Source organism: Rhinatrema bivittatum, chromosome 4 (genome assembly GCF_901001135.1).
Source record: "Rhinatrema bivittatum chromosome 4, aRhiBiv1.1, whole genome shotgun sequence".
Lineage (NCBI taxonomy): Eukaryota > Metazoa > Chordata > Amphibia > Gymnophiona > Rhinatrematidae > Rhinatrema > Rhinatrema bivittatum.
The window spans coordinates 339,275,165-339,302,180 of record NC_042618.1 but is presented as its reverse complement, the minus strand read 5'-3'; the positions used below and the strand labels follow the sequence as shown (position 1 = coordinate 339,302,180).

General features: G+C 44.3%; 1 protein-coding gene across 1 annotated transcript; it reads right to left on the bottom strand.

The window, feature by feature from the left end:
- Positions 1–350: 350 nt before the first annotated feature.
- On the bottom strand, positions 351–27,016 carry TRIM65 (tripartite motif containing 65). The gene is made up of 6 exons (XM_029600475.1): positions 25,798–27,016; positions 17,077–17,172; positions 5,988–6,221; positions 4,576–4,747; positions 3,945–4,025; positions 351–1,913 (listed from the first exon to the last, which is right to left on the bottom strand). The coding sequence occupies exons 1-6, from the start codon at positions 26,242–26,244 to the stop codon at positions 1,384–1,386; spliced, it is 1,560 nt and encodes a 519-aa protein (XP_029456335.1). The 5' UTR covers positions 26,245–27,016; the 3' UTR covers positions 351–1,383.

Sequence of the window (27,016 nt, the reverse complement as noted above, 5' to 3'; positions counted from 1 at the left end):
CCGCGCGCCAGCGGGCCTGTTGCGCGCCGGACACGACTTGGGGGCGGGTACGGAGGGCACGGCCACGCCCCCGGGCCGCCCCGGGCCGTAGCCACGCCCCCGGGCCGCCCCCAAAACGCTGCCAACACGCCCCCTAAACGCCGCGACGACCGGGCCCGCCCCCCGACACGCCCCCCTCGGAGAACCCCGGGACTTACGCGAGTCCCGGGGCTCTGCGCGCGCCAGTAGGCCTATGTAAAATAGGCTCACCGGCGCGCAGGGCCCTGCTCGCCTAAATCCGCCCGGTTTTGGGCGGATTTAGGCGAGCAGGGCTCTGAAAATCCGCCCCAAAATGCACAACAATTATAATAAAGAAGTTAATATTTTATATACCAAATTGTATTAAAAAATGTTTATAAAAATGTCTATATAAAAAGTGTTATTTTTGAAATACCATGCAAGGGTTTAAAAAATTAAATATATAACATATATATATATATATACATACACATACAACTTTGTAATATAAAAACTTTTTACCCTTGATGCAGGCTACACTGCCAAAACCTGGCCCTGTTAGGATGTGCATTTTATTGATATGTCTGCATATTAATCCAATTTTTGTGTATTTACTTTGTGTGTTAAAAAGGTATTTATTCATGGTTAGTAATTTTATTTATTTAATCAATCATTTATTTCTTCCTTACTGCTGGTAATTAACTGTAATGTGCAAAATTAACCCATTTGGAGACATTACCCTCAGAAACATTAATGGTCTCCATTTTTTACAATTTTTTAGATTTATGACTCACTTCCTTTATAAAGTGCTCAAACCAAGATTACAATCAATTCAACATCAATTCACAATATACAGAAAAATAACAGTAATCAACCCAGTACCCTGTCAAAAAAATAAACAGATAACAAACAAAGCAAAAAAGGAAACCCAAAAAAGTGGACAGCAATACACTACATTACTCCTGAGAATGCAGTATCTGTATATAATGGCACTTGTGACATCTGACATTAGGCATCTGCATATTATGACTGGGCGAGATGGGAACTGACCAGGCCCAGATGGTTGAAATATGATCACCTTGCTTGCAGCAGACACTAATATACATTAAACACATGTAAACGAGGCTTTATATTTTTGTTCATTCCATTCTGTCAACACTTGGAAAGAACTTTGTGTCTTGCTTGGCTCTTGCTCTGCATTAAGCACTGATGCATAACAGAGGCTCCCCATTCTACTGCTGAAGGATTGTAGAGGCACTGTCTGTGTTGAAAATGTAACCTCGGATAGACTCCTTTATCCAGCCATTCCGTTTCTGTCGAACAGGTGGTTCATTTTCAGCTGGAAAAACAGCAGGGCTAAACTTCACATCAGTACTAACTACCCGGTCAAGGCAGGTGGCAAAGCGTGACATCTACCTCTTCACCAATCCAGAAAGCTGGGTAGAGGGGTGCAGAGAAGACCCAGTGGAAGGTGTGCAGCAGTTCCATCTTGTCCTTGATGCCATAGAATGAAAGCGTGCTGGCTGAGAAATCCAAGTGAACCCCAATATGTGTGTACAAAGGTGCAGGCACTTTCCATTCCTCGCCGTTGGCCCAGGCAGAGTGGCAGTTCTCCTGCACCTGAAGGGACCAGGATGACCCATTATGCCCGATGTATGCTTTTTTGCCCTTCTTCTTTCTTTCAATATCCCTGTAGGCCACTCCTAGGTAGACAAAGCAGCCTGAGATCTTCACCTCCCAGTAATGGCGTCCTTCACCAAAGCTCTCGGCGCAGAGCACCTGCCAGGATTCAAACCTCTCTGGGTGCTCTGGATAGGGTGTTGATACAGATGTCATGTGTTTGGCTTTCAGGTTCTTTTTTGACAGCTGAATGTACTTATGTGCTGTGTTTGGATCAAAAGTCAGATTCCGATAACCTGTGGAGAAAAGAATGCCTAGTGTTAGCTTTTTGATCACGAGAGATTTCACCCTTCTTTTCCTTTTTCATTATTTCCAAAAGCTTCAATAATGGTACCATTGCTATTAGGATTTACCCCTTGTGACTAGGCATAATAGGCTTGCTTAGCCTAAGTTGACAAGCTTGGCTAAGGATGTATTCAGAATGTAGGCATCAGTGTTCTTCCACTAAACCTACATCATGCGACTGTACAACAAGTGTGGGAAAGGGGGAGGTAATCCACAGATGTACAGGCTGTGTGGTGATGGAGTTAAAATCACAGGAGAAAGCAGGCTATTTTTCACTCTGGGCAATGTTCTGGGAGATTGCATGCATCTCTTAAAATGCAAACACGAAAAGGGTATAACAGAGGCACGAAAGAGAGAGCGAGACCCCCGAACTTCTGGAAGAGACAAAGCTGTGCTGCCTTCTTGGGCTCTGTAAAGTCACTGCTTATGGGTGACTGCTACTGTTTGATTTAAGCACTGCTGAGATAAGCAGGTCTTTTTCTGCTTTTGTTTTTTCTGTAAAATAAAGGATTTCTGTGAAGCAAGGCTGGAGTCCAATCTGTTCTGTCTTCCAGCACCCTATTTAAGCCTTAGGTCACTCCACAGTATCACAGGTCCATTTAACAACAGTATTATTATAACCATTTCTTTTGCTATATCTGTGAATGCTCTCTGCTGCATTGCTTTCTGAAGCATAACTGCGCACATAATAACCCTATTTCTAGAATCTATATTTGTACTGATTCAGGGTGTGAGCATGGTATTTTGTGTCTTGGCGTAGCGGATCTCGCCAGGGAGGTCCCGAGGGATACCGGCCTTGGGTTTTATCATATCCACACAATGAAGTAACACTAAGTAGAAGCCATCTTGGTTATGCTCATTAGCAAAGCACTAATAGAAAGCAGTGCAGGTGGGTTTTGTTGTGCATTCACTGCCTCTTGTTCATAAACAGAGAATGGCTCACGCAGAAGTTACAAATATCCCTTGGAGGATCTTGTGGATTATGCTTCACCCTGTGTCTGCTTTTTGATCTGGAGAGAAAACTTTCATTTCCAGTAGAAAAATAACTACAAGTTTGTCAGTTAGTGAGATCAATGCAAAATTATTACATTTGTATCTGGAAAAATCAAAGATCTCATGTTTAACATTTAATTTCTGTACCAGACACGATACAGACCAAGAAAAAATTACAAGTATTTTTCTGCATATTTTAAAGCTTTTATAATAATTTCTTGTATTTTTCAATCAATGCTAATGGGCAGAAAAGAGTATCTATATGTAAGTGAAAGATATGGTGATGTTAGTTCTTACCTGATAATTTTCTTTCCTTGAATAAGAACTTAAGAACATGCCATACTGGGTCAGTCCAAGGGTCCATCAAGCCCAGCATCCTGTTTCCAACAGTGGCCAATCCAGGCCATAAGAACCTGGCAAGTACCCAAAAACTAAGTCTATTCCATGTAACCATTGCTAATGGCAGTGGCTATTCTCTAAGTGAACTTAATAGCAGGTAATGGACTTCTCCTCCAAGAACTTATCCAATCCTTTTTTAAACACAGCTATACTAACTGCACTAACCACATCCTCTGGCAACAAATTCCAGAGTTTAATTGTGCATTGAGTAAAAAAAGAAATTTCTCCGATTAGTTTTAAATGTGCCCCATGCTAACTTCATGGAGTGCCCCCTAGTCTTTCTATTATCCGAAAGAGTAAATAACCAATTCACATCTACCCGTTCTAGACCTCTCATGATTTTAAACACCTCTATCATATCCCCCCTCAGCCATCTCTTCTGCAGAAACAGTAAGTTTTTAATGAATCTTTTCTCCTTCTGAGAGCGCACTACAGTTACTGCTCCACACCCTTGGGGTACGATTTCAACACTGGCCAGTTTTGGAGCTGGAGAGGCTGAACTCTCTCTTAAACTAGAGAGATGTAGGTTGATAGGGCAGTGGTCCCGTGCACTGCTCCGGGACAGCAATGGGGGGGAAAAGCCTCCTTACTCTGCAGCAGCTGTGTCCTTAGCTCAGACCTGGGCACAAGAGAAGGCTCTGGCTTCAATACAGCGGGTGGCTTTGGCGACCCTGTAGAGAGAAAGAAAAAAAAAAAAATCTGAAGAAAGCCATCATTCAATCACAAACTAAGGGATATTTCTCTTGCTTCCCGCAGTAGTTAGATCCGAGCCTTTTGAGCTGGTCCCGGGTGGTGGAGAAAATACATTTAAGCTACAGCAGCTGTACCACCTACCTACAAAGTGCAAAACTTCCCTAGGATCAGAAAATGCCCGGGGATCCCACAGTCTCCTCCTCCCCCTTGTCATGCCGCCAAGCACCAATTAAGGGGCACATCAGAAGCGCCAGGAGACGCATGACACAGGGAGGAGGAAAAGCAAGAACCTGTTCGCCACTTCCTTCTTTCCAACCAGTTTTTTGTTTGTTTGTTTTTTTAAAGGATCTACATAAATTAGGATGATTTTATTCAAAACAAAACCCCGCCAAGACACACTCTTTGGTGGTCCTTTTCTACAGTAAGGGTTGGCTCCCCTCCCAACTTCTGGCAGTTGAATTTTGGATTGAGAGACTGCTAATGGCAGAGTCCCAGGCCCTAGAGTTTGAGAGAGGGCGAGGGACCCACCTTGGATTTCGGTGCTAGCTTCCATCGGATGGAGTGCGTTAGGTAGCTCTTTCTGGATGAGTCTGGAGACCTCAGAGAGGATCCTTGTTACCGCCTCCACCTTACCGCTCACGTCAAACACCACACTGGGTAAGGATCCTGAGCTCCCAGAAGAAGGAAGGCAAGAGCACCCCTGCAAGGCATGGAGAAAAGAAAGGGAACTGAAGCACTTCTAACAGCTCTGTTTCCTTTCTACCAGAGACAGGGATTAGTTTGTGGGATGCATGGAGAAAAATAAATCAATCCTCACCAAGGGATGAAAACACACAAAACGTCAATGTGCGAGGTTTTCCTCAGGAGTCAAAATAATTATCTGGGTTCCAAATTAATTTTCTAAGAGCTTTGAAAGTGATGCCCTCCCACTCTCTTTAGTCTGGGAGGTTTATAAGCATTTATTTTGAAAAAAACGGACCACAAAAAGAAGATCATGTGCAGCTTTCGTGCCCCCCCCCCCCCCCCCCCCCCAACCAAACCCAGCTGCCCTACAAACTGATAAGAGGGACTCAAGGTCCGTTGCATCCCTCTCCTGTCCCTGCTGTGCCCGTTTTGAGGGTGCAGTATGCAGACTGTAACGGCTTCCACGGAGATCACTGAAAGAGCTGTGTTACACAACCCTGACTGTGGTACTAGTGGGAGGTAAAACATACCTGGGATGGGATGTGAAAGGATTAGTTTCCACCACATCTTAGCCAGTTGTTACACTGAGAAACACACACCGGTCTGCCCTAGGCCAAGCATCCATTTGTGCTATTTAAGTGCCAAAACTGTTGCTGTATACTTAGCTTTGAGGTACAAATCCTAGTCCAGGTGCACTACATGCATGTTTGTTTCCGTCATTTCCATTTTTCAGGTCATCAAATTTAAATTTACTGTTTAATACATAGAGCACCTCTGGCCCAAGGCACTTAAAAATAACAAACCTGGACCAATCTATGGTGAAACACACACATGGGGTAAAATATTAACCACAGCCCCCTGTAGCTTAAAATCAAACTGCGCATTTACAGGATATATAGTCACCCAGGACTAGTGTGAGATACGCTTCTTAATTTTGTCATTCTTCCTCTACAAAATGCTTAATAAAGGTCATAAGAGAGAACCATGACTCCACCCCCATGTATGGCTTCTTGCGCTCTTTACTGCAGCCTTGCAGATTGCTGCTGTCCACTACCTCTAGCATCGCCCCTTTGTACCCTTGAGTCTTCAAATCACATATTTCTGCTCTTTATTCATAGCCTTCCCACAGAGACAATCGCATTCCTTGATCCCAAAAGTACTTTGCATGCAAGTAAATTATACCTTATGCCTGGACTCATGCTTCACAGAAAGAGGGGGCTGCTTCCAAAAACCATGCTGCCACAGGAGAAAGTTACCTCCAGGAAGATGACGTCGTCAGCCTGTTGACACAGCTCTTCAACCTGCTGCCGGTACTGGCCCAGCGCATCCCGTCTGCTCTGCAGCTGTGCCCGGTTCTCATTCGCCTGCTCCAGGGCCACTGCCATTTCTCTCTCTATGCTCTGCAGCGCCAGAGCCCTGCATGCTTCAAAGGCCTTCTGCAACTGGTCAAACCTGACCGAGATCCCCATTATAGACCTGTCAGCGGTATCCTGTGGGACAAAATGCACAAACACAGCAAAGTACGTGTGTTAAACCGCCTCGGATAATGACACAGTGCAGTATGCAAATTTAACACCCGTCTTTGGCTTATTTTTTTTTCCAGTTACGCAGTCACAAGCAAGCTCTAAATCCAGAGATAAATAATTCATTTTTAAATTTAAATTAATTTTCTATTTTGAGTGTGTACAGCTCAAAATTTTACTGCTACACGCCCAGAAGGTAAAGATTTCAACTTAACAAAGCCGAAATGCATGCAAGTTACAAAGCATATTCAAGCTTCACCTAAAATGCATTCGTGATGAGTTTAGCTTGGTTAGAATGTTTGGCAAGGATTCTCTCTCTTATTTGTTGTAACTGTCATCTTATGTTAATTAAATAAGGTTTATTTACCTCCACGTATTTGTGAAATCATATGTTGACCTTCCAAATAACCCCCACCATTACCCTCCAAGCTCAAACGCTGCTGCTGAGTGGATAACACGAAAGATTGCTTCTCTACATTAGCTGTCAGAGCTGTCATCTATCTTCTATATAAATAAAAATGTTAAATAGTTTGTACCAAATCGCTAATCTCAGCGACCACTTAACCGATTGCGTTCAAATTTGGACACGTTTCACCTCACATACGGCAAGGATCTTTTATACTTACATTACATATATGTCACACCGGGGGCTGGTAAAAAAGTTTTAAAAATTGGTTCCACAAAACAGCGACATCTGGTGGACGTAAGCGGAAGCTCTTACACCTTGCACAAACGCTCACACCCTACACACACGTAACCAATGTTTGCGATTCACACACCCTCCGAGCAGACACAAATCCACCCTCCTCACCCCCCCCCCCGCACACATGCCAATTGTACTTATTTCACACACCCTCAAAAAACACACAAAAGCCCACTAAATACCAGCATGCTACACCGAGAGGCCACTCACATGCCACATGTTTGTAATTCCCACACCCTACGAACTCACACACAAACACCCTCCTCACACCCCTCACGCATATGACTTTTCTACTTACTGCCCTCAACCTCCGAACGCACGGAAAACTGCAGAATAGTTCGAGCTGCTCCAGCGGGGGGGGGGGGGGGGGGCAACACTGCTCCGGGACACATCGCATAAACTATGGCTGTCGGCTGCCACCAATCAAAATGGCGCCGACGGTTCTTTCCCTTACTGGGACACTCGAGAACGCCAATAGCGGCAGTAGCCCATGTGACATAGTAAGGGCGAGGGCCCGTCAATGCCATTTTCTGAACTGGCAACCGGCGCACCTTCGCCCTTAGTATCTTAGCGAAACGACCGCTCCCATTGCTCCACCTCGAGGGCCTGGCACCAATACTTCCATGCCGGAACGAACGCCCGCTCCACTGACTACCATTTTTGAAAGGTATCGTCGGGCCTGCAGGGGGGGGGGGGCGTGGGGGATGTTCTTGCGTCCATGTTCGGGGGGGGGGGCCAGGGGGCAGTTCCGACATTCTACAACTCTTGTAGGTTAGTCTATTTCACCGGCCTGGGAGGGGAAGAGAGGGTGGGGGAGGATTATGTAAACACAACATTTCTGTGGGGGTTACTTTGGGGTGCAAAGGGGGAGGGCACACACAAACAAATACAGGAATTGCCATAGCATCCTTTGGAGCATCCACAAATTGCAGTACCTCCAGCATTGTGTGTCTGGCGTCTTCCTCCATTTCCAATTTGAATGGAATGGTCTCGGACATCTCTTTGACAAAGCTAGCAAAGGAGAGGTCTTCCGGAGGGATGCAGCACCTTTCTTCCGGGGGTTAAGGTTCTGACAGAAGCTCTTCAGAAGCCTGTGAGTCAGAGATGGCATCATCCCAACGGTTATATGGTGAATCTCCTTCACCCACCGGGCCCTAGGATGGAGGAAGGAATCCAAATCCAGATGGATGAGAGGGTGGTACCAATGGAAATTGAGGAGGCACCGAAGTAGGCAGTACTGGCACAAATGGCATCGGAGTTCTTGATGGACTTCGAGGTACGGATAGCCCTGATGGTCCACGAACCGGCTCCGGCATCGGTGGTTTCCGGAGAGGAGAAGAGCCATGGGCTGTATCTTCTTCCTCTGAAGACACCGGAATTGGAACAGATACTGGGGGAGGAATCTGTGGTTGGCTAGGTGCTGATGATCCCGAAGGAATGGCCACCGAAGGAAGGGCACCGATAAGAGTGTCCAAACGCTCGAGGAGCGGAGCCAACATAGTAGGCACCGGATCTGGCGTCGGTATGGGGGCTGGCACCGATGGTGACTGGAAGCCCCGAAGGGCATTCAGCACTGCCTCTTATTTAACAGCTTTTTTATACCGACATTAAAGTGCACATCATATCGGTTTACATTTCAACTAGGAAGGAGGAAAGTTACAATAAACAGGGAGGGTGAAGATGGACAAACTGGCAAAGGTAGGTTTGAGGCTCTAAGATAGGAGAGCTTCGCAAATAAATTGCCATAATAGAAAGGCGAGAAGGATAGCGAAAAAACTGAGCTAACTTTGCGAAAGAACAGAATTAACTTATTTACAAATTACATGAGATGATAAAATTACAGATTATATGACCATATAATCTTGGACCATATAATCTCTTGGACCATATGGTCAAATTCTTCCTATAAGGCTGGTGTAGGTAACGTGGCTCCCGGGGTAGAAGGCAGGCTAGGTATTGCCAGAGCTTCCACAGGAGTACGTGCTGTCTCAGCACCTGGCACCGATATCGGTGGGGAACGCCTCAGGGTCCCGGGTCCAGTGGAGGATGGGGGCTCCTCTCCCCGGGCCCTTTTCAAAGGTGGCTTGGCCAAGGTCGACGCCGCTACCATGTCAGTGCCGGCACCGGACGAGGATGCACATTGGTGCCGGTGGCGATGTTTCTCATGGTGTCGGCCCGGTCCTTCTCCGGCGCAGAGGATGCAGAAGTCTTGGAATGGGACGATGTCGGTGACGGATGGTCACCAGCTCCTCGATCCTTTTGAGACATCGATGAAGAGGGGTTTCGAAGAAGACAGAACTTTACGACTCGGTGCGCTCTTACCTGGAGTCGATGGAGATGAGCACTCTGAAGCAAATAAGTGCTCCATCTTCTCCAGGCGGGCGTGCACAGACGGATATCGTGGGATGCCTGAGGCATAACACGCAGACATCATGCGGGCCCGTTATGGACATAGTCCTCGGACACTCGGGGCACTTCCGAAAACCAGTCGCCATAGTGAAAAAGGGGGCGGCGCCCTGAAGCCTCAACCAAGGGTGCGAGTTTCCTCCTACGTTTTCCATGTAAATGTTTTGTAAAATCAGCTGGAAATGCATTTATATTTTTTCTGCCTGAACAATTGAGACAGTTCTTAGATGGGAGGGCATAAACCTATATTAACCGGAGTTAAATATTAAGACAGAGTGTACAGCCGCAACTTCGAAATAATATTGTCTTTAATTCTCCTTTGTTTTCCCTTATCCTCCTCCCTACTTTCATTTCCAATGAAAAACAAATTAGTAAATTGCATGTAAAAATGTATCATTATTATATGCATGAATGAATGTATGTAATGATTTTCAAAGAAGTATTATTGTTTCTGTATTACCATGCAAGGATGTTCCTTGTTAAGTATTTTAAAAAATCTGATAAATAAAAAATTTAAAAAAAGAAAAAAGGGGCGGCGCACAGTCGGTGGCCATTGGGCACCGAGAAGTACACCGCCGGGAACCGATCACAAAAACGCGGTAAAAACGTACTGAAGCGTCGCAGGAGGTCGGTGCGCGATGGGGGACCCTGGGGCGGGGAAGAAGTTGAAGAAAACTTCAAAACATTCTGTGAGGAAAATTGTGAGAGAAATTCTCTCAGAGCTCCTAAAAACTGCGAGGCAACTGCTGCGAGGAAAAAAAAAAAAGAGACTGAAGGGGGATCCTGTGTAGCCACAGGTTTAGTGGCATGCTGGGCATGCTCAGTGTGCCAGTCAAAGTTCTAGAAACTTTGACAAAAGTATTCCGTGACAGGGCTCCATCTGATGATGTCACCCATGTGTGAGGACTACTATCCATGTGTGAGGATTCCATCCTGCTTGTCCTGGGAGAATAAAGATTCTACCACCTCCCTCCTTATTCCACTGCTGAGCTACCCATATTTATCAATTTCCTCCTAATGTCTAACTCACCGGCTCATCAAATACTTCTGGGAAGTCTACTTTTCAGTATATCTACAAAGAATATAGACAAGATATGGTTGTATGCATATGGTCAAGTTACTGGGAATAGAAGGCCTACCAAAAAAGGCTGGACAGGAAAAGACTTAGGAGTCACCCAATGACCTTGCTCCCCGCAGTGTCTTACTAGGGATGGGAGGAACGCCACTGATTTGATAAAGGGAGCTTAGTTCTCAAGCTCGACACAGATGTATTGAGTTAGTCCAATAAAAAGGTGTCACCCACAGCTTGTTTGCTGACCCATATTTCTTTTTTTTTTTTTCAAAATAGCTTTTATTGAGAGAAAGAAGGAAGCAAGAGAACATGAACAAAGGACCACAAGGTGCCCAAGAAGAGAAACAAAACAGTACAAGAAATAAACACAAAGCAAATCATCAAATATGCAAAAACATAGTCTAGGCATTTACAACATTTGAGCAAAAACGTGCCCTATGATCCCTGCTAGCCATACTTCATAACGATAAAACATACAAAGTACACCTCCTTCCCTACCAAAATAGAGCCACAATCAACATGTTCAATATCAAAACATTCACACTACACTCTTACCACAAACATACAACCACATACCCTTAAGCACAGAACCCTAACCCCCTTCCCCTCACTCCTTCCCTCATTGTATAGCATAATTACCGTATTTTTCGCTCCATAAGACGCACTTTTTTTTCCCCAAAAGTGGGGGGAAAATATCTGTGCGTCTTATGGAGCAAATGTACCTTCTCTCCCTCTCGCGCGCCTTCCCCCTCTTCCTCCTCCTAACTCAGCCCAATCAGCATGGTCGCACCGACCTTCGCAGTAAGGATAGAATTCACAGCCCGAACAGAAAGGAAGAAACGCCTCAGGAGCGGCAGGCCGCCAAGAGCTCAGCCGACAGAAGAAGATGCACCCTGGGAACAGCAGACCGGCAGGGAGCTCAAGCTCTGCCGGCAGAAGACAATACATCTTGAAAGTAGAGAGCCAGCAGGATATCCAAGTCCTGTCGGGCAAATGTATGGGCATCTTCCTTCTCACCCGCAGCAGAGGAGCCCTAGAGTTTGAGAGAGTCTGTTGAGTGGGGTGAGTGGGGTGAGGGGAGAGCAGCCTGTGTGTATGTATATGTGAAGGAGAGAGAGAGAGAGTGAGAGAGCTATGTGTATGAGGGAGAGAGAGTCTGAGTGTGAGAGTGTCTGTGGGTATGTATATTTATTTATTATTTATTTATTTAACACTTTTTTATACCGACCTTCATAGTAATAACCATATCGGATCGGTTTACATAGAACAAGGGTATAACTGAAGCAATAAATAAAGTGATTAACAATAGAGGTGAATAAGGCAAAGTTACATTTAACAAGGAGTAGAAACTTGGAAGCTTAAATAGCTGGAAAAAGATAAAGGCAGGAAGTATTGTAACATAATAATAAAGGATATGGGTTAAAGCTTAAGGTGCTTTAACCTGGAAGTGCCAGAGTCCATCTTTCGAGAGGATAGCAGACCATTCGTCCAGTTGGGGATAAATTCGTCCAGGTGAGAAAAATGGCGACTAGTGATTGTCTGGAGGATCAGCGAAGGCTTGGTGAAAGAACCACGTCTTGAGTTTTTTTCTGAACGATAAGAGGCAGGGTTCTAATCTGAGGCTTGAGGGGATGTTATTCCAAATAGAAGGTCCTGCTATTGAAAACGCTCGGACTTTGGTCGAGGAGAGGCGTGTGGCTTTGGTTGGGGGGAAATTCAGAGTACCTTTGAGAATATCTCTAATTGGTCTGTTGGAGGAGTGTAATTTGAAGGGGATTTCAAGGTCGAGTTGGAGTTCATGATGGATGAATTTGTGTATTAGGGTGATTGATTTATAAAGGATTCTAAAGTTCACTGGTAGCCAATGTAGAGTTCTGAGGATGGAAGAAATGTGATCTCCACGGCTGGTGTTGGTCAGTAATCTCGCCGCGGCATTTTGTATCATCTGCAGTGGTTTGGTGGTAGATTTGGGGAGGCCAAGGAAAAGGGCACTGCAGTAGTCTATCTTGGCAAATAGCAACACTTGGAGAACTGTCCTGAAGTCTTGGGAAAAAAGTAGTGGTTTCAGATGTTTTAGAACTTGAAGTCTATAAAAGCAGTCTTTGGAAGTGTTGTTGACCATTTTCTTTAGGTTTAGTCGATTATCTAGAAGAACCCCAAGGTCTCTCACATGCTTATGGGTGATGTAGGAGTTGTGTGGGGATAATGGAAGAAAATTTTCTTCGTTTGAAGAGATGAGGAGGAGCTCCGTCTTTGAGGCATTGAGGACCAAGTTTAATCTATTGAGGAGGCTAGTGATAGATAAAAGGCAGTTATTCCAGTGGGAGAGCGCTTTTGAAATAGATTCTGTAATAGGGATTAGTATCTGCACGTCGTCTGCATAGAGATAATGAATTAAATTAAGATCAGTTAGCAATTGGCAAAGGGGGAGGAGGTAAATATTAAAAAGGGTTGGAGATAGGGAGGATCCTTGTGGTACACCAAGGGTGGATTTTGTTAAGGGCGATTCTATATTATTAATTTTAACTTTGAAGGTTCTATTGCAAAGGAAGGATTTGAACCAACTGTGGGCTGATCCGGAGATGCCGATATCTGCTAGGCGATCCAGGAGGATGGAGTGGTTGACGGTGTCAAATGCTGCCAAGATGTCTAGCAGGACTAATAAAAAGGAGTGGCCTTTGTCTAGACCCATTATGATATGGTCTGTAAGTGAGATAAGGAGAGTTTCCGTGCTGCGTGATTTGCGGAAGCCATATTGTGAAGGGTATAAGATGTTGTGATCTTCTATGTACTCTGATAATCGGGTGTGAACCAGCTTCTCCGTTAGTTTGGCTAGGAATGGGAGATTGGAGATGGGTCTGAAGTTGGCTGGTTCATTGGGGTCTAGATTATGTTTCTAAAGGAGGGGTTTGAGTGCTGCGGTTTTTAGACTGTCTGGATAACTCCCTTGAGATAGAAGGCAATTTATAATACTTGTTAAAGGTCCTGAGATCGTGTTTGGAATGAGAAGCAAAAGTCTCGATGGGATGTTATCTGCTGGATGGCTAGATGGTTTCTGTCTTTTTAGTAGGGATTCAATCTCTTTGGTGGATGTTGATTCGAAGCTGTCGAGCTTGGCTCTCAAGAATGAGTGAGGATTTTCGTCTGAAGTGAGAGGTTTAGTATTTGGAGGTAGAAGGGCGAGAGTATTCAGGATCTTTTGTTTAAAAAATGAGGCAAGTTCATTAGCCTTGGATAGTGCTTGTTCGTCTGGAATAGGCGGAGGGGTTGATTTCGTGATTTGAGAAACGTATGAGAACAGGGCCTGTGCATCATACTGGAGATGATGTATTTTATTGGCATAGAATTCCCTTTTTGTTAGTAGAATAGAAGTCCTGTAGTGATGTAGAAAGCCTTTGTACGTTGACAGGGTACCTGAATTGGGGGTTTTACGCCATATATTCTCCTTGTGACGTAGCTCCTGTTTCATCTGTTTTAGTTTAGGGGTGAACCAAGGTTGATTTCCTTTCCTTGTAGGATTGATTGTTTTGGAGACTATTGGGCACCATTTATTAGCAACTGATTCCGTGATCTTATGCCAGGAGGATAGGGCTGAGTCAGGATTGGAAAGGTCTAGATTCATGAGTTCCTTGGAAAGCTGTTCACTAAGTATATCGGATGGGCATGATTTCCTGAATTGAATAGTAGAAAGGTGAGGAGAGGAGTGTGTCTGTTTCTCTATGGAGAAGGAGGATTCTATCAGGAAATGGTCTGACCAGGGGATTGGTTTGCAAGAGGGTTCTGATGTGCAAGAGAAATTAGAGTTGATAAAAATTAGATCCAGGGTGTGTCCTGCTTTATGTGTGGGTCTATTGATGATCTGCGTGAATCCCATGGCACTGAGGGTGGTAAGGAGCGCTTCACAATTTGAGGAGCGAGGTATGGTGTCAGTGTGAAGGTTGAAATCACCTAAGATCATAGTTGGGAGGTCTAAGTTGATATGTTTCACGATGGATTCTATGAGTGAAGAAGGGTCTGTTTCTAAAACTCCAGGGGGGGCGTAGACTAGTAGAATTTGTAGCTGTTTAGATTTGGCTAGACCCAATTCCAGTTTGGACTCAGTCTTGATAGAGTGTGCGGATAGCTTGAGTTCTTTCTTGGTAGCTAAAAGAAGGCCGCCTCCTCTTTTTTTGTGTCTGTGGAAGGTGAAGATGTCATATAAATTGATAGGCAGTTGGTTGATTAGCGCAATGTCAGCATTTTTTAGCCAGGTTTCTGTGATAGCACAGATATCTGGATTTGTGTCCTGGAGGTAGTCATTGAGGATGTGTGTCTTTTTAATTAGGGATTGTGCATTGAAAAGGGTTACTGAGAGTAGAGTAAGGCCTAGTAGTTGGTTCAGAGGAGAGGTCATGATTGGGATAATTCTTTTTTGTATGATGTTGGTGGGATTGATTATGGAGATTCTCCTTCGGTATTGAATGATTGGGATATTGTAGGTATGCATGATGAAAGGAAAGGGTTATGGAAAAGATGTTTTAGAGTGCTGGGAGACTAAAGCTGCGTGCTAATTGAATGAAGAGTTGAATGCTGATATAAAAGAATGCTGGTTGACTGCAGAGTGGTGGGCAGTTGTTATCTGTTGCTGGATGAATGCTGGGTGCTGTTGGATGCAGAAATGAAAGCTGGTACAATTGAATGCTGGTTGAAAGCTGGTTGATTGCTGAAATGTTGGTAAAGAACAGGCTTAGAACCAGAATACACTAAAAGTGTTGAGATGTATTTCCTGGAGCTGAGCACAATGTTGAATTATAGGTACGTTTTGGCTTATTACTAACTTAGCTTAGGACCAACTTTAATTGTTAGGGGCTGCCCTGCAAGGCTGCACGAAGGGGCGCACAAAGGGGCAAGCCCCGTTGTCGTGCTCCTTTGGCGTGTGATGCGCGGCGCCGAGAAGAGCTGTAATTTAAAGTCCAGTAGGGCCTATTCTGATAGGCTGGAGCTGGCTCGGTGGGCATGTCTCGGCGGGTCTCGGTGCGGTTCTTCACTGTTTTTAGCGTTTTTTTAACTTTTTCGAATCGCCCGCTATCGGCGCTGAGGCCGCTCGGGAAGGGAGCGAAATCACTAACCTTCCCCGACGGGGCTTGGCGCCGATCGCGCAGGCCTTCCCCACAGAGAGCAGCGGCAGAGAGAAAGAGAAATGGCGCCGAGAAGAGCTCTAATTTAAAGTCCAGTAGGGCCTATTCTGATAGGCTGGAGCTGGCTCGGTGGGCGTGTCTCGGCGGGGTTCTTCACTGTTTTTAGCGTTTTTTAAACTTTTTGTATATATCTGAGGGAGGGCCAGTGAGTGTGTGTGTGTTTTCGGGGGGGAGAGCTTGTATGTGCGAGAACCTGTGTGGGAGCGGGGGAGAGAGCTAGTGAGTGTGAAAGAGCCTGTGTATGTGGGGAGGGGAAAGGGCCTATGTATGTATGTGAGGGAGAGAAAGCCAGTGAGTTTGAGTACCTGTGTGGATGTTCTCCGCCTTACTATAAAAAACAAAACCGAAAAAATATCTCACGGACGGCCACCAGGCGGGAGCTCCATACGGAGCCCGTCATGGGGGACAGGATTTTTTTTTTCTTATTTTCCTCCTCTAAACCCTAGGTGTGTCTTATGGTCAGGTGCGTCTTATAGTGCGAAAAATACAGTACCTATCAGGGGGAAAGCACTGGAACAGAAATGCACTGGACTAACAAAAGCAAAATGATCCACCCCGTAAAACCCCCCCCCCACCCCAAAAAACCCCCCCCCAAAACAAAACAGATAAAACCACCCATATCCCTGTAGTGGAAAATGTAGGGCAAATCTCCCTACATTTTCCCCTCCCCAGGTGTAAGCCTCCTCGAGGCAGCAGGTCATTGTGTTTCATAACCTGTATTCAACAGTCGGCACTGGATGTCTGAAGGCAAAAGATTGTAGAAAACCTCCCATACTGCACAATAAAGGTCATCTGGCTAGCTTCTCCCCAATTTTGAGTCTAGCCATTCCATTTGCATGAGCAAAACCATTTTCCGTAGCCAAGAGTTAGCGGTGGGGTGGCACATACAAGCTCTTCCCCCCCCCTCCCCCCACTTGACTGTTTTGCGGCCCTTGAGGACCGGAATTGTCCCACCCCTGCCCTAGGGAGAAGCAGGACCTGGGCTGAATCTACCGGAGTGGGCCACTACCCAAGACTGATCAGCGGGGAGGGATACCAGAGATTGGTGTGTGTGTGTGCAGATGTGGTGATGGGTGAGGGGGTAGAAATGGAGGTCTGTCTGCTACTGTATCCGAGATCTGTGGTCTGTGTTGCTACCACACAGGCCACTGCAACTACTGGCCCACCAGTGCTCAGGAACAGGAAATGATGTGGTAAGGATACTACATCTGCATGGGGTCCTCCAAGGACCAAGGCCTGGGGCAAGCATCCTCCTCACCCAAGAATGGCCCTGTATGGGATGGTAAGGATATAGGAGGGAGCTGACTGGAGGTCACATAAAGCCTATGGTAACACAGAAAGCAGAGGCAACTGAGTGGGCTAAGTGATTCTTATTTGCCAACAGCGATTATAGTGCTATTATATTTATGTAAAGAATGTTGTGAAATCTGCAAAACAAAAAATTGACCACTTTCACGTCCTTACCTTGAGGGTGGTCATTTGCGCTTCTAGTTGGAGCATCTCAGTTTCCGTCCGTTTCAAGTGGCTCTCATTCTTCAGTAGTCTGTCCTTTAGCACCTCCTGCAGTAAAATCAGAATCCAGGTATGTATGTCTAGGGGTCAGCAGGAAGACACTTTCACATATCTTGGTTAAAACAACACAACCTGTGCAGGAATGGCTGTGATACCTTAGCAGGCTTTGTACTCCCATGCCACACCCGACCTCAAGACAATAAGTGCTTTTAAATTTGACAAATTAATATTCTGCACTTTGCAAAGAAAAAATGTGAACAAAGGAGAATACAGTAATCATCACAAAAAAATATACTCAAAGAACATAATACAATAAAATACAATTATATAATTAAAACAAAATAAATAATATTCTTACATTACATCAAACCATTACAGCTAGCCCTGCACCATCTACTCTTCTGATCACTGAATTTTCATGCCGTATACCCATCCAGCAGAGTGTACCCATCAAAGAGCCAGATTTTAGGGTGTCATACATATAACATTTCTCGATCTATGACATCCTTAGGTGCCAGATCCACTAACTGCTTTCCTTGACTGGAACAGAGATGTCTAGTTGTAACATACCAACTGATCAAACAGGAAGGGCCTAAACCCTCTAGCATTTTAAATTGAAAAAAAAAAAAAAAGTGTCATAGGTATCTGGTGCAAAGTGCCCCCTAGTCTTTCTATTATCCGAAAGAGTAAAAAACCGATTCACATCTACCCGTTCTAGACCTCTCATAATTTTAAACATCTCTATCATATCCCCCCTTAGCCGTCTCTTCTCCAAGCTGAAAAGTCCTAACCTCTTTAGTCTTTCCTCATAGGGGAGATGTTCCATTCCCCTTATCATTTTGGTCGCCCTTCTCTGTACCTTCTCTATCACAATTATATCTTTTTTGAGATGCGGTGACCAGAATTGTACACAGTATTCAAGGTGCGGTCTCACCATGGAGCGATACAGAGGCATTATGACATTTTCCGTTTTATTCACCATTCCCTTTCTAATAATTCCCAACATTCTGTTTGCTTTTTTGACTGCCACAGCACACTGTACCGACGATTTCAATGTATTATCCACTATGACACCTAGATCTCTTTCTTGGGTAGTAGCACCTAATATGGAACCTAACATTGTGTAACTATAGCAAGGCTTATTTTTCCCTATATGCATCACCTTGCACTTATCCACATTAAATTTCATCTGCCATTTTGATGCCCAATTTTCCAGCCTCACAAGGTCTTCCTGCAATTTATCACAATCTGCTCTTGATTTAACTACTGTGAACAGTTTTGTTTCATCCGCAAATTTGATTACCTCACTTGTATTTCTTTCCAGATCATTTATAAATATATTGAAAAGTAAGGGTCCCAATACAGATCCCTGAGGCACTCCACTGCCCACTCCCTTCCACTGAGAAAATTGTCCATTTAATCCTACTCTGTTTCCTGTCTTTTAGCCAGTTTGTAATCCACGAAAGGACATCGCCACCTATCCCATAACTTTTTATTTTTCCTAGAAGCCTCTCATGAGGACCTTTATCAAATGCCTTCTGAAAATCCAAGTACACTACATCTACCGGTTCACCTTTATCCACATGTTTATTAACTCCTTCAAAAAAGTGAAGCAGATTTGTGAGGCAAGACTTGCCCTGGGAAAAGCCATGCTGACTTTGTTCCATTAAACCATGTCTTTCTATATGTTCTGTGATTTTGATGTTTAGAAAACTTTCCACTATTTTTCCTGGCACTGAAGTCAGGCTAACCGGTCTGTAGTTTCCCGGATCGCCCCTAGACCCCTTTTTAATTATGGGGGTTACATTTGCTATCCTCCAGCCTTCAGGTACAATGGATGATTTTAATGATAGGTTACAAATTTTTACTAATAGGTCTGAAATTTCATTTTTTAGTTCCTTCAGAACTCTGGGGTATACCATCCGGTCCAGGTGATTTACTACTCTTCAGTTTGTCAATCAGGTCTACCACATCTTCTAGGTTCACCGTGATTTGGTTCAGTCCCTCTGAATCATTACCCATGAAAACCTTCTCCAGTACGGGTACCTCCCCAACATCCTCTTCAGTAAACACCGAAACAAAGAAATCACTTAATCTTTCCGCGATGGCCTTGTCTTCTCTAAGTGCCCCTTTATCCCCTCGATCATCTAACGGTCCAACTGACTCCCTCACAGGCTTTCTGCTTCGGATATATTTAAAAAAGTTTTTACTGTGAGTTTTTGCCTCTACAGCCAACTTCTTTTCAAATTCTCTCTAACCTGTCTTATCAATGTCTTACATTTAGCTTGCCAACGTTTATGCTTTATCCTATTTTCTTCTGTTGGATCCTTCTTCCAATTTTTGAATGAAGATCCTTTGGCTAAAATAGCTTCTTTCACCTCCCTTTTTAACCATGCCGGTAATCGTTTTGCCTTCTTTCCACCTTTCTTAATGTGTGGAATACATCTGGATTGTGTTTCTAGGATGGTATTTTTTTTTTAACAATGACAATGCCTCTTTCACACTTTTTACATTTGTAGCTGCTTCTTTCAGTTTTTTTCTAACTATTTTTCTTATTTTATCAAAGTTTCCCTTTTGAAAGTTTAGCATGAGAGCAGTGGAATTGCTTACTATCCCCCTTCCAGTCATTAAATCAAATTTGATCATATTATGATCACTATTGCCAAGCGGCCCCACCACAGTTACCTCTCTCACCAAATCCTGTTCTCCACTGAGAATTAGATCTAAAATTGCTCCCTCTCTCGTCGGTTCCTGAACCAATTGCTCCATAAAGCTATCATTTATTCCATCCAGGAACTTTATCTCTCTAGCGTGTCCTGATGATACATTTACCCAGTCAATATTGGGGTAATTGAAGTCTCCCATTATTAACGCATTACCAATTTGGTTAGCTTCCCTAATTTCTCTTAGCATTTCACTGTCAGTCTCACCATCTTGACTAGGTGGACTGTAGTATACTTCTATCACTATAGTCTTCCCCGACACACAAGGGATTTCTACCCATAAAGATTCAATTGTGCATTTAGTCTCGTGCAGGATGTTTATCCTGTTGCACTCTATGCCATCCCGGACATAAAGCACCACACCGCCTCCCGGGTGCTCCTCTCTGTCATTGCGATATAATTTGTACACCAGTATAGCACTGTCCCATTGGTTATCCTCTTTCCACCATGTCTCTGAGATGCCAATTAAGTCTATGTCATCATTTACTGCTATACATTCTAATTCTCCCATCTTACTTCTTAGACTTCTGGCATTAGCATACAAACATTTCAAAGTTTGTTTTTTGTTTGTATTTTCATTCTGCTTTTTAATTGATAGGGATAAGTTAGAATTTTTTAGCTCAGGTGAGTTTTTAGTTACAGGCACTTGGACTACTTTTCTTATAATTGGAACCTCACTGACGGGATGCCCTAATTCTAATGCATCACTAGTATCCTTTGAAGATACCTTTCTTCGAACTATGCACTGCTGAGTGACTGTCGGCTTTCCCCTTTGTTCTAGTTTAAAAGCTGCTCTATCTCCTTTTTAAAGGTTAGAGCCAGCAGTCTGGTTCCACCCTGGTTAAGGTGGAGCCCATCCCTTTGGAAGAGACTCCCCCTTCCCCAAAAGGCTCCCCAGTTCCTAACAAAACTGAATCCCTCTTCCTTGCACCATCGACTCCGAAGCTCTGCCTGTCTCTGGTGACCTGCGCATAGAACAGGAAGCATTTCAGAGAATGCTACGCTGGAGGTTCTGGATTTAAGATTTCTACCTAAGAGCCTAAATTTGGCTTCCAGAACCTCCCTCCCACATTTTCCTATGTCGGTGCCTACATGTACCACGACAGCCGGCTCCTCCCCAGCACTGTCTAAAATCCTATCTAGGTGACGCGTGAGGTCCACCATCTTCACACCAGGTAGGCATGTTACCAGGCGATCCTCATGCCCACCAGCCACCCAGCTATCTACATTCCTAATAATCGAATCACCAACTATGACGGCCGACCTAACCCTTCCCTCCTGGGCAGTAGGCCTTGGGGAGGTGTCCTCGGTACGAAAGGACATTGCATCACCTGGAGAGCAGGTCCTTGCTACAGGATCCTTTCCTGCTACACCAGGTTGATGCTCTCCCATCATGAGACCTTCTTCCTCCAAGGCAGCACCAGGGCTGCCAGTCTGAAGTTGGGACCTGGCTACTATGTCCCTGAAGGTCTCATCTATATACCTCTCTGTCTGCCTCAGCTCCTCCAGGTCTGCCACTCTAGCTTCCAGAGATCGGACTCGTTCTCTGAGAGCCAGGAGCTCTTTGCATCGCATGCACATGTACAACTTCTCACCGGTGGGTAAAAAATCATACATGTGACACTCGATGCAAAAGACTGGGAAGCACCCCTCTTGCTGCTGGACTGCTGCCTTCATCTCAATTTTAATCAGTTCCTAGTTAAGTTTTAGGTTGCTATGGGAGTAGGAATGTGTCTAATTAACGTCCTTTAAATGTGTTAGTGAATTCACTATATGTCTGGTAGTGGCCTACAGGGGTCTGATCAAACTCTCAATAAAGTTTTTGTTGTTGGGTTTTTTTTTTGTGAAAGTGGCACCTGTCTATAAATTAAAGGATGAGCTGGGGGAGGGGGAGGGTTGGGAAATACAATCAGTCTAACTTCAGTTAGTCAGCCAGAGTGACTCACTGCTCTCTTGATTAACAAATGTTGGTACCTATTCAAACCAAATCACACTACCTCAACACCTTTACAAGGTGAGTAACTGAACTGAACTTTTCTACCTTTTTACTTAGATATACACTGCTCCTAGCTTATTTCTAGCTTCTGGCTACTTTTTTTGTGGTTTTTTTTTAAATACAAACACTCAGTTCTGCTTACTAGCTGCCTTATTGACTATTTAAAAATACAAACAGTCTAACTTGTTTATTCACTGCTTTACTGATTATTAAAAGCACAAACACACTAAATAATATTCCCAAATAGTTAACTTTGCTCTAATATTTTTAAAAAAGACAATGTCCCAAGCAAAAACTTACTGATTCCTTTCAGCCACCCGCAAGGTGATCCTCTCCTCTCAGTGCTCCCATCGGAAACAAAATAAAATCAATAAACCTAAGGCTTTATTAAAGCACATTTCCTGGGCAGAGGAAGGTGTTGTAGCATTCACAATTGCCTATCTTCTGCTTTTCGGAGGACAGACAGTGGGGATATACAGACGCTCACATCAAAGTCGATGGAATTTCAAATTTTTGAAATGCGCTAGAAGACACAAAGAGCTGATTCTGCGGCATTAACAATATACCTGTCAACCTGCTAGCTTACTTACCGAATATGTCCCACAAGTCACTTCACCTGCTGGATCACCCAGTGGGATTTTTGGAACCTTCAATAATGTATTTAGTTACATGCATTTGATATTCCTCCTTTTTGTAAAGGAAGGCCCAAAGCAGATTGCATAAAGTAACAAGGCACAGAGTACTTAAAGGTTAACCCCAATATTTAAAAAGGGCTCTAGGGGCGATCCGGGAAACTACAGACCGGTTAGCCTGACTTCATGCCAGGAAAAATAGTGGAAAGTGTTCTAAGCATCAAAATCACAGAACATATAGAAAGACATGGTTTAATGGAACAAAGTCAGCATGGCTTTACCCAAGGCAAGTCTTGCCTCACAAATCTGCTTCACTTTTTTGAAGGAGTTAATAAACATGTGGATAAAGGTGAACCTGTAGATGTCATGTACTTGGATTTTCAGAGGGCGTTTGATAAAGTTCCTCATGAGAGGCTTCTAGGAAAAGTAAAAAGTCATGATGGTATAGGTGGAGATGTCCTTTCATGGATTACAAACTGGCTAAAAGACAGGAAACAGAGAGTAAGATTAAATGGACAATTTTCTCAGTGGAAGGGAGTGGGCAGTGGAGTGCCTCAGGGATCTGTATTGGGACCCTTACTTTTCAATATATTTATAAATGATCTGGAAAGAAATACGATGAGTGAGGTAATCAAATTTGCAGATGATACAAAATTGTTCAGAGTAGTTAAATCACAAGCAGATTGTGATAAATTGCAGGAAGACCTTGTGAGACTGGAAAACTGGGCATCAAAATGGCAGATGAAATTTAATGTGGATAAGTGCAAGGTGATGCATATAGGGAAAAATAACCCACGCTATAGTTACACAATGTTAGGTTACATATTAGGTGCTACCACCCAAGAAAGAGATCTAGGCGTCGTAGTGGATAACACATTGAAATCGTCGGTTCAGTGTGCTGCGTCAGTCAAAATAGCAAACAGAATGTTGGGAATTATTAGGAAGGGAAGGTGAATAAAACGGAAAATGTCATAATGCCTCTGTATCGCTCCATGGTGAAACCACACCTTGTATACTGTGTACAATTCTGGTCGCCGCATCTCAAAAAAGTTATAATTGCGATGGAGAAGGTACAGGGAAGGGTGACCAAAATGATAAGGGGAATGTAACAGCTCCCCTATGAGGAAAGACTAAAGAGGTTAGGACTTTTCAGCTTGGAGAAGAGACGGCTGAGGGGGGATATGATAGAGGTGTTTAAAATCATGAGAAGTCTAGAAAGGGTAGATGTGAATCGGTTATTTAGTCTTTCAGATAATAGAAAAACTAGGGGGCACTCCATGAAGTTAGCATGTGGCACATTTAAAACTAATCGGAGAAAGTTCTTCTTCACTCAATGCACAATTAAACTCTGGAACTTGTTGCCAGAGGATGTGGTTAGTGCAGTTAGTATAGCTGTGTTTAAAAAAGGATTGGATAAGTTCTTGAAGGAGAAGTCCATTACCTGCTATTAATTAAGTTGACTTAGAAAATAGCCACTGCTATTACTAGCAACGGTAACATGAAACAGACAGTTTTTGGGTACTTGCCATGTTCTTATGGCCTGGATTGGCCACTGTTGGAAACAGGATGCTGGGCTTGATGGACTCTTGGTCTGACCCAGTATGACATGTTCTTATGATAAAAATAAAAAAATCAAAGACCTGTTATATAGATGTCAATTTGAAGTTTGAGTGTACCTTCATACAATGCTGTTAAATGATACAGCTATCGTGTCTGTGAGCCTAAGCCAAGGCTTCAAAATCATTAGGTACCTCAGTAGCTCTTAATGTTGATGAGTCCACTTCCAGATTATTGCATTAATTGCATTGATGGTATCTGTAATAAAGCCATTAATGTCACTTATCTTCTATTCTGTGGTCGGTCTTGTGCAGCCGACATCCAGATGTTTCGGAGGCTGACTCCTTCTTCAAGGGCTGAAATTACTCAAGAGAGACTTGTGGAACTGAGATAAATTCTAAAAAGAGCATGAATGAGGACATCTTTCAGTTATTGAAACAATTTTCACTTAACTTTGGACATCAGAAAATGGAATATGATACATACGTACTATAATGGCAGAGTGGTGATGACAATGTTCATTCATTTAATGTGGACTATCCCGCTGTGTTTAGTGGTCTGTGGAGCTCTGTGCATTACAAGCGGCTGCTCCTGCGGCTCCTTAAAGGAGTGCACCGGGCCCCAACTGCCTGGCAGGAGGAGATTCTGTTACCAGCAGCAGCTCCTTTAAGGAGCCGCAGGAGCAGCCGCTTGTAATGCACAGAGCTCCACAGACCGCTAAACACAGCGGGATAGTCCACATTAAATGAATGAACATTGTCATCACCACTCTGCCATTATAGTACGTATGTATCATATTCCATTTTCTGATGTCCAAAGTTAAGTGAAAATTGTTTCAATAACTGAAAGATGTCCTCATTCATGCTCTTTTTAGAATTTATCTCAGTTCCACAAGTCTCTCTTGAGTAATTTCAGCCCTTGAAGAAGGAGTCAGCCTCCGAAACATCTGGATGTCGGCTGCACAAGACCGACCACAGAATAGAAGATAAGTGACATTAATGGCTTTATTACAGATACCATCAATGCAATTAATGCAATAATCTGGAAGTGGACTCATCAACATTAAGAGCTACTGAGGTACCTAATGATTTTGAAGCCTTGGCTTAGGCTCACAGACACGATAGCTGTATCATTTAACAGCATCGTATGAAGGTACACTCAAACTTCAAATTGACATCTATATAACAGGTCTTTGATTTATTTAGATTTAGTTACATGTTATATTGTTCAGGGTCTCATTATTAATGTTCTTATGATATACATATAGATATGAAGGAGACGGCAAGTTCTAAGTTGCTGGGAGAGACTATAACGTCTTAGGTGTTAACTAATGCGATCTGATTGAGGACTGACCCCTTCTCAACAAGAACCAGAGTGGGAATTAGCCCAGAGCTTTTAATAGTGTCGTGCTCTTCATTTTTTCATTAAACTAATCTTTACCACTACTAAAGTTTGGTAATATTTATTACCCAATTAATAGTTTTAATCACAACTTCCCAAAATCATTGCTATGCCGCCTCAGATTTCTATCGCATCCAAAATCCCTTTCAAGTCTCATCCAGAGGACAGGAGTTTTCTCACCTGATTCCATCTCACTAAATTCCGACCCTGCGGATTTCCCCAATTTCAGCTCTTCCTGTGCAAAGGGGCATTGCTGCTGCTGCAGCTGCCGGCAACCCTCCCGGTGCCCGCAGTGCAAAGAGAATCTTTTGAGCCCCCCCCATTTCTGTTGTTGCTTTTACTAGCAACTGAAGCTTGCGATTACCTCACGGGTGTGGCGCTCGTCACCGGCCAGCGCCCGCGGGTGGTCCCGGCACTCCCGCACTGTGCACTCGCAGCAGATGCAGCGCTGATCGGTGAGGCAGTAGAGCTCCAGCAGCCGGCCGTGCCTGGCGCACCGGGCCCCAACTGCCTGGCAGGAGGAGATTCTGCTACCAGCGGCGGCCCTCTGCACATCCTCCACCAGATTCTGCAGCGCCACGCTGCGGCGGAGCCTGGGCCGCTCTTGGTACCTCTTCCGGCAGGTAGGGCAGGTGAAGTCCCCAGCCGAGTTGACCGCATGCTCCTCGATGTTCCAGTGGCCCTCGAGGCAGGGGAGGCAGAAGCTGTGGCCACAGTCCAGGGTGCCCGGGTCTTTGTACAGCTCCAGGCAGATGACGCACGTCAGCTTCTCCTTCATGTCCTCGTGCAGCACCTCGGGGCCGGCAGCCATCCCCGCTGCCAAAGGCTAGGGAGGCACGCAGGCAGTGTTGCCAACTCCGACTTGAAGAAAATCACCGGCTCCACAGTGAAAGTCTTCAAATTGGATAAAATGTAGCTAACACTGCAGTAAGGATACTGACTATGGGAGCAAAATATTTTAAAACTTGATTCAACGTTCATCCCTTTTAAAATATGCGTGTCCTTTCATTGTAAACCATTTGCAGCAAGAATACAAAAATGCATAGTAAATTAAAAAAAAACAACCACCAACAACAAGCTGGATAATCTACCACTGACGCTGCACTCCCTCTGAGTAGACCAGAGAAAACAAATTAGTAATCACTTGGCCCTTTGAAACAAGCCAGCGGAAGAAAATGAAGGGTGCGAGCCGGGTGCAAAGCTCAGCCTGGGCCAGTCCCCCAACATGATCAATAGATTCCCAGAATCTCAGGCTCGGTGAGAAAGTGCCCTGCAGAAAGTCTCTCGGGTCCTAGCAGCACCGAAAACAATAAAGATTACCGATAACAAAACATAGCTTTCGGTTGTGTATTCTTCCTTCCGCAGCTGTCATAGCATAGGGGAAGACAACGCCTGCTATTTTTTTTTCCTCCTAGTTGTGATTGGTTCTTGCTGCTTGTGACCTCATTGGATTCCCCAGCTGGAAAGAGAGAGACTGAAGCAGTAACAGAGCGTAGGCCGAGCTAGCTGTCCGGTACTTCGGTGGGGGCGGTTCCAGACAGGCAACACCACTCTAGCCAGAGAATTCACTCTCTGGCAGTTTC

Bases quoted from the DNA above. Each gene is read 5' to 3' on its own strand.
- TRIM65 (XM_029600475.1), bottom strand. From the start codon at position 26,244: ATGGCTGCCGGCCCCGAGGTGCTGCACGAGGACATGAAGGAGAAGCTG. The intron at 17,173-25,797 runs GTAATCGCAAGC...ATTTTACTGCAG, and splicing joins ACGAGCGCCACACCCGTGAG to GAGGTGCTAAAGGACAGACT. The intron at 4,026-4,575 runs GTGGGTCCCTCG...TTCTCTCTACAG, and splicing joins AGCTAGCACCGAAATCCAAG to GGTCGCCAAAGCCACCCGCT.